The sequence below is a fragment of the Triplophysa rosa genome, linkage group LG17 (genome assembly GCF_024868665.1).
Source record: "Triplophysa rosa linkage group LG17, Trosa_1v2, whole genome shotgun sequence".
In the NCBI taxonomy this organism is placed as follows: Eukaryota; Metazoa; Chordata; class Actinopteri; order Cypriniformes; family Nemacheilidae; genus Triplophysa; species Triplophysa rosa.
Genome location: NC_079906.1, coordinates 5632556 through 5640613, shown reverse-complemented (window position 1 = coordinate 5640613; position 8058 = coordinate 5632556). Strand labels below are relative to the sequence as shown.

At 37.9% G+C, this 8058-nt stretch overlaps 1 protein-coding gene across 1 annotated transcript; it reads left to right on the top strand.

Moving 5' to 3' along the window:
- The first annotated feature begins 6101 nt into the window (after window positions 1-6101).
- On the top strand, window positions 6102-7964 carry npm2a (nucleophosmin/nucleoplasmin, 2a). The gene is made up of 5 exons (XM_057357118.1): window positions 6102-6793; window positions 6964-7046; window positions 7203-7310; window positions 7394-7487; window positions 7733-7964. The coding sequence occupies exons 1-5, from the start codon at window positions 6637-6639 to the stop codon at window positions 7789-7791; spliced, it is 501 nt and encodes a 166-aa protein (XP_057213101.1). The 5' UTR covers window positions 6102-6636; the 3' UTR covers window positions 7792-7964.
- Window positions 7965-8058: the final 94 nt, after the last annotated feature.

Here is an 8058-nt window from a genome sequence, read left to right as displayed (position 1 = left end):
TCTCATATTGACATCACACAAATACTTCTCACTGTATCTCTGTAACCAGTCCATTATTTGACACATTTGCTTTCTAAATAAACACATCTTGTGTATTTCTACAACGGCATCAATTACTAAAAACGTTTGCTCCGGAGTGTTGCTACATCCACGCCAAACTGCTCTGGGTCATTGACCTTCACCCTGGCCAATCCAAGCAGTGAAAAAAACATTTCATCTCTGCAGATACTTATCTTCAAACCTCCCATGCAGCTCAAAGCCATAATAAACAGCGTTAAGTCAAGAGGGAGGACGAGTTTTCCTAAAGAGGTCTATCAGATCATGCTTTAACACAGAGCTGCTCAGAATCTCTAAAACAAATAAATGGTTGAATGAAGGGTATTCGGGATTCAGCTAAGGATTCAACTATCGATGCCCACAATGAAACGGTTGCAGATGTGCTTCAACTATACTATACTAAAAAAAAATGTTAACTTAAAGGCGCAGTTTTTGATTAACAGCGGCCACTAGCATTGTATTATAGCGTCGCTGTCGGGCGGAATCCTCGTATCTCCAAAACCATTATTTTTCAGGAAATTAAAAAAACTGAATTTTTTTGAGTTATTAAACATTGTATCGTTAAAGTTGGTATTATACCTTATATTGCTATCATATACTGTTGTGTACCATATACTGTTGTGTACCAATATTAACACAGCATTTCCCCAAAACCATGTTTAATCGGAGATACAAGGTTTATGACTTGGGAGCAGGGAGATACGAGATTACGCTGTCATTGATAAGAATGGTACGGACACAGACGTCGCTGCTGCCAGCAGTGTTCATCAAAGTCTGCGGTCGCGTTGAGCCTTTTGACGAGACGAGGCTTTAAAAGCTAATGAAAGCTAACGATTGTGGTTACATACATATTCCTAAACTCTATTTTAAACGTTAGAGCTACGAGTGATGCAATACCAAAATAAAACGTTAAACAGGCTGTCTAATATAGGCGGAAATTCATCTGCACGCAAATAAAGTCAGCGGTCGCGTTGAGCCTCTTGACAAGAGAAAATGCTTCAATAGTTAACCAAAGCTAACGACTGTGGTTACATACATCTTCCTAAACTTTATTTTAAAGGTTTAAGAACTATAAGTGGTGTAATACAAAAAAGATGAGCTGACTAGGCTGTCTAATAGGTTGAAATTAGCCGAATCTGCTCACAAATTTACCTTCGTGGCTCACAGGCTTCCTTCTGCACCGAAGCATTACAGCTATCGATTTTTAACAAAACAGACCTACTCAAATGTATCTAACCTAACTATTTTCACTCGTTATTGTCTAAAAACTTTCAATCAGGAGACGTAATGCCGAGAGGCTCCCGCGGAGTGAAGAAGAGGTGGAGTTACGAGACTTCTCAGACAGTTGAAGTGTCCAATGGAGTTAAGAGATTTGCTCTCAAGCTATTTACAACACTTTAGATTGGGTAATAATTTGTAAAAATAACAGACCCATATGGGGACTGACCAATAGCATCGATTTGTAAAAAAATATGAAATTGACCAAATTTGGACATAGGAGGTTTCCGCCCGACAGCGACGATATATTTGCCACGAATCGCTCAGTCCAAACACGACGATGGCCACCACAGTACAAAAAGATGTCGTTCTCATGTTGACGCAGGGAAGCGATCATGCGGGCATTAGAAAGACTGTAGAAAGAGCGATGTCTTATTTATTACATAAAATAAAAGGTTTGTGGATTTTAAGGATAAAAAGAAGGATAAAAGTCAGGCAGGAGCTAGGACCTGCGTTAATATTATAAAGTCTTTCCAGCAGAGACGCGTTAAGACCCGCGGTACTAAGGCTTTTAGCAGAGATACTCAGATATCTATAGAGATACTTCCCAGCAGAGAGACGTTGGAGAGAAAGATCGTCTTAAAATCACCCCCGAGGAGGTTGTTTTGATTCGGATCAGTATGTGAGTAACATACTAACATACCAAGATATGTTGTTGTTGTAATATTAGCTGTGTGACGGAGCAGTTTTGAGTGTCATTGTTTATCTGGAACCGCTTTAATATTGTACTCGTCCAGATACTGGAGAGAGAGAGAGAGAGAGTGCGTTGGAGCTGAAACTGTAGAGAGAGCGCGTTTTACTCTCTTACTCAATGATGAATAAACTTACATTTAATCCACGGGTCACATGCTTTCCGAACCGTAGAGTACGATCCATACAGATCACGGATCATCCGCGATCCGTTTCACCACTATACCGCAGGGGAGAGGAAGAGGAAACGCGCGTTGTAGAGTTGTTTGTCCGTTTAGGGCTGCTGTAGAAAACATGGGGGTGAATTCAATGTATTTAGGGCCGCTCTGTATGTAGATAGAAATAGTTTATTCTAAGGTATTAGAAACATAACGGTTCATTACGTAAGGTCTTTATACACCTATGAAGAAATAGTGTTGCATATTATATTGCATTTCTGTCAATAGATCCTCCTAAAAATCCCGTATTGTTCCTTTAAGTGTAACTTAAAAAAAGGGAATAAACGCTGATTGAATTTATTCTTTTTATTTTAAAACAATATTTTTTATTGTTCATTTTTACGGGAAATTATATGTGATAATGTTGATAATGCTAAAAATCTAATCTTTTTTGGTATTTATTTATCTTCCTCTAATAAACTGCAGGTTCGGTCAAGATGATGAAGCCCCGGATAACAGCAGCACAGGTGACAACAAGAGTAACATGACAACGGAGTGAGTGTGTTCTTTTGAAAATGACTAAAAACAGAATGTAAAGAATTTTACACGAAACAAGAGATAAAAATGTCATAAAGCAGGCTAGATTGGTTAGCCATCTGATAAGCAACACAGTCACCGGTTCAACTCGCCCACTACAACTATGCGTACACACATTCCACCCTCACAAATGTGAGAATCACATGGCAATAAAAATCTTTAGAGGTCAGGTAAAGGTCAAGATGTTTTAAACGGAGTGTGGGGTTTTGTACATCTTATTAACATAATCACACACACACAGTTAGTGAGAAGAAATGTAAAAACCTGATGGAGAAAGCATTAGCTTGTCCATCCACATATTTGTTAAAGGACATGGTGTGGAGAAACACGTGAACTACTAAAGATTTCAATTCATTTGGTTGGAAACCAGGCTAGTTAAATGCAGATGCAGCCAAATAATATGTTCTGTGTCATTTCTTTCCATTAAATATGACAGAGCAACTTTCTAAATTCTACCTACTTGTACAGCGCGACATGTTACGAAAAAATCGGTCTGTGCAAAGATTACATTTCCCAGTGTAGCACGCGTGCGATACAGTTTTGCATGTGCATTAAACCCCGTTCAGACCGCTAGCGACACCCAGCGACATGATTCCTTTCATTTCAATGAAGAGCTGGCGACTTCCGGCGATACGAGCGTCAGGAAGTGGGCGTGTCTAGCGACGCGACAAAGTTGAGAATTGCACAAATTTTTGCAAATGATGAGCGACTTTCGGAAGCGACTGCCAATAGGAGTAACTCCCCGTTCAGACAGCCAGAGACTTTGTCGCTTGTCTCTTGCTATGAGATCGTTTGAAGGCGTTCCTAGCCTTGGTTGTCCTAGTAACAGTTTGAACAAACCGTCCAGTAACTGGTGAGAGACGGATGATGTGAGCTCCACTGCTTTACTCCTATTGGTAGTTGCTCGCGAAAGTCGCTCACATTTGCATGAAGTTGAACAATTCTCAACTTTTGTCGCTTGACTCCCGTTGCTGGACACGCCCACTTTCTGTCGCCAACGGTCGCCAGCTTTCCATTGAAATTAATAGTGATGGGAAGTTCGGATCATTTTACTGACTCAGACCTTTGAGTCTCGTTCAGCAAAATGAATGAATCTTTTTTCGAGTCATATCGTTCATTTCGTTCATTTTAGCAAAATATAATTAAAATGTTACATGTTACTTTCCTAACACATCTACTACTTATGCAAACGTTGATCACATTACAAACAATACAAAACTATAATGCTGTAAGAAACAGAAAAGATGAATTCATTGTTTACCTGGGTCTTTAGTCTATGATTAGCTCACCACACCTCTTATCTGACAAGTCCTCGGGTTTGACGCCTTTGTTCATCACGTGACAGCGTCGTAAGCTAAACCAATGCAGTCAGAGCCGGAAAGAGAATTGATTAGTTCATCTCCCGAGTCTTCGGGTTCGAGTCGTTCATTCATCATGTGACAGCCCCCTACACTTTACCAATGCAGTCTGAGCCGGAAAGAGAATTGATTAGTTCACCTCTTGAGTCTTCGGGTTCGAGTCGTTCTTTCATCACGTGACAGCCCCCTACGCTTTACCAATGCAGTCTGAGCCGGAAAGAGAATTGATTAGTTCACCTCCCGAGTCTTCTGGTTTGAGTCGTTCGTTCTTTTGTCACAGGACCCACAGAATGTTGCGCAATGCGCATGCGCGACTGGACAAATCACTCCCCGAGACGACTCGTTCTTCCCGAGTCACATTAAAGATTCGTTCAAAATGAACGAATCATTCAAGAACGACCCATCACTAGAAATGAATGAGATTGCGTCGCTCTGCCGCTGCTACTTTCTGGCAGTCTGAACGGGGCGTTAGGAGGAGCTGCTTGTAACGTGAAGTCAAGTGTGTTTGACGCTGTGCTTGTTGGTATGTGAGGTTAACTGATGGCGCACAGCTATTTATTTTAGTTTTTGCGATTAAAACTTGTTTTCTGGCTACATTGAGTCCATATATCTAGAGCCCTATACTTTGTTTGAAGTGAAGATTTGTTATGCGCGTGTATGAGTGAATAAGTTGCACAGTTTGACATACAACACAGCTGTTGTGTTCGTGATATAAAAAAAAAGGTCACGCGGATTTGTCTGCAATATCACGAACACAACAGCTTCATCTCAAGAGCTGTTCTAAAAGTTTATTTTACGAACATTTCAATATTTGAGAAGCTGTCGTCAAACACACACTTAAGCGTCTTCCCGACAACTCGCCAAAATATAAGTCTGTATAATTTGATGAAAAAAATAATGTACTTGTAGTAAATTGATAACCTGTAGTAAACACTATAGTATACTTTAATATTTACTAAAGTAAGTTTCAAAAACACTTTAGTACCTTGAAATGTTATTGCAGTATACTGTATTAATACTAAGGTACAGTATACTACAGGCTATTTTTATGTGGACAAATATCTTAGTAGTAAAAAAATAGAAGCATAGAACACAGAAGAAATTGAAAAGGAATTTGTTTGAAGGCTAAAAACCTTCAAACAAATGATTTTTTTTTAAGGCTAAAAACTAAGGCCCTAATTTATATGTCTGTATGTAACATGTCCTTGGTCAGTTCCCTGCCTATTAATGTGATGACCTGCACTTTGAAGATGACTACAGACGTTTTTATACTTGTGCAACAACTGTTTGAGCGGTGCTACAAAACTTTAAACCTCTGTAGCACCAGTGCTATCTGCAAAAAAGTTAACATACAGCCCTGCCTACTTGTGTAAAATAATTTTCAACTAAGGTTACATTCATTCTTGTATAGAAAAAAAACATAAATGGAATAGAACAGAACAGAACAAAACAAAACAAAATAGAAACAATCACTTACAGTGTTAAAAGTCTATCCAGGCAGAGTTATTATAGATTTGATTTTATTCATTTTTATGAATATATTAAATTAGCTTTTATTTTTAGATTTTTATGATTAATTAATTTTAGTTAAATATTTAGCAACTTTGTTATATGCTTTTGTCATTTTGTTATTTATTTGTTTATTTTTTATGTTGCTATATAAGATTAATTCATTTGTAGTTTTGTTTATTATTATAATTTTAGTGCTTTAAACGTTTTTTAAACAGTTTATTTCTGAGGCAACATTTCAATTTTTTTTTCCCAATAATTTTTAGGACATTATTTGATTTGATTTCAATAAACAAACATGCTTTCAAAGTTTTAATTTTAGTAAACTAAAATAACCTTTGGTTAAACGTGGTTTGTGAACATGTTTAAAAGGAAAGAGCAAGCAATGCAATATTTCATTGATTATTGAAATACATACAATCAAACAAAAAATTGAAATTTGCTGCGCGAAAGACACCCACTGGGCAACCTATTTGATGAAGTCATAGAGCGCCATCTGGTGTCTGATTTAGAGTATCACACTCTTAGCCAAAAAAACACCTGAAATTCATCACACATTTCAACACCTCTAACGGGTCTTAAAGATGATCAGGGTGCAGTTTTTTGTCGCTCAGTTGGCGTCGATGATAGTGGCGATAATAACTTTTTGTATTATAGCGAAACAGTCATTTTGTTTAATCTTTAACATACACTTTTATTATTTGATAGTGTATTGTGGTTGTTCTTTGCAAGTTGTTGATATTTCATCACGAAAGGTTTTATCACGGTGGTCTATGAATCCATTTACGATTGGGGCAAAGCTACATCCGCACAAACAAACGTTGTGAGTCTTTTAATATCAATGAACGTTTCCTCACCTCACCTGCCAGCTCCTTATTCGCCGAAATATTCGTTCCACCTTAAAAATAGATGCCTGTTTAATGCGCCTCCCTCTCGATTTCATTGGCTTTGTATTTAAAGCAACAGCGGCGCCAAAACTTTAAGGGTTGATGTTATCCAATATGGTGCTTGATGAAATGTTGCTGGTCGAAAGGTTGCCGGTTGAAATGAAAACCTGTTTTGTCGAGAATGACTCTATGTTTTCAGTAGGTCTGTCTGATTTGTCCAGCTCATCGTCCGTGTCTGACAAAGCATGCGTGGTTTGGGGTAAGCAGCTTGAGTTCTGTCCTGTATATATTCACTTTCTCTGCTGAAAAAAGGCCAGTTTTGTTTCCAAAGCTTATAAACAAAAACATACTGTACATGCAAACCAATAATCAGCATTGTTTTTATAATATGAATATGTTTCCTTACTTTACTGTTGTAATTCCTGAAAGGCTGTGTACTCGGTGGTTCCGAGACCACAGCTGTCTTTAAAGCAGATGATGATCTTCTGGAGAACCAGCTTTTCATCAAAACGGTAATGCCAGTCTTCTGTTAATTCTGTTTATAAACTTACTTCTAAGAATTTGTTTTTGTTATCCAAATTAGTTTAGGGTTCCAAGCCTTTTTGTATGATTATGGGCCTAATAACCTACAAACAAAGCAGTGATACTAGGTTTTCATGGATTCACAGATATGTCTCGGCGAGGAAGCAGGAGACGAGATGCATGTGGTGACCGTTTGCGACGGGGTCGGATCCAAACCGTTACCAATTGCCACCCTACGCCACTGTATGCCAATGGTGAATGTGATGGTTTGCATGATGATATGCTTTACACTGCGTATTGTTTTCTCTGTGGGTGTACAAATATCTTTGTGTTTCAGATCAGTTTTTCTAGTTTGGAACTTACACCTCCTGTCACCTTTAAACTGTGCACTGGAAAAGGACCCGTGTATATTTCTGGTCAGCATATTACATGTAAGTGTAAGTTTTATTTGAACTTTTATTCTTAGTTTTTTTAAAGAAGTTGTTTCGAAAACGAAGCATCTCGATAGTTGCCGTTTGAATTTATACAAGTTTCAATTCTCTATGCTTTCATATTTGTGGGTCATTTATAATATAAAAACTAAATGTAGTGTAGAATGAAGTATAGAAATGTACTTCAACACATTACAATGCTGCATTCTGGTTTGTACTAAAAAGCTATTTTTTCCCCTTTGTAGTGAATCCCATTGAAATGACAGCGGATGAGGATGAGGATGAGGAGAAAGAGGAGGGTTAAGATTGTTACATGCCAGTCATGTGTGGCTTTGCAAAGTTTTATTGGACACTGTGAAAGCGTGATTATCCCGTGGGGAGGAAAAATGTAATAATCTGTCAATGTTTGTTATTACTCGTGTTGAAAAATTGTAAAAACTTAAATGTTTTAATGCTAATAAAAAACAGCAAGTCATGTTAAGCAATAAAGGTTATTTATATAATGCATGTTTATGTAATGTTTGTGCTCCACTTGTGAATTAAAGACGTTCTTTCATGACTAGAGCTGCAA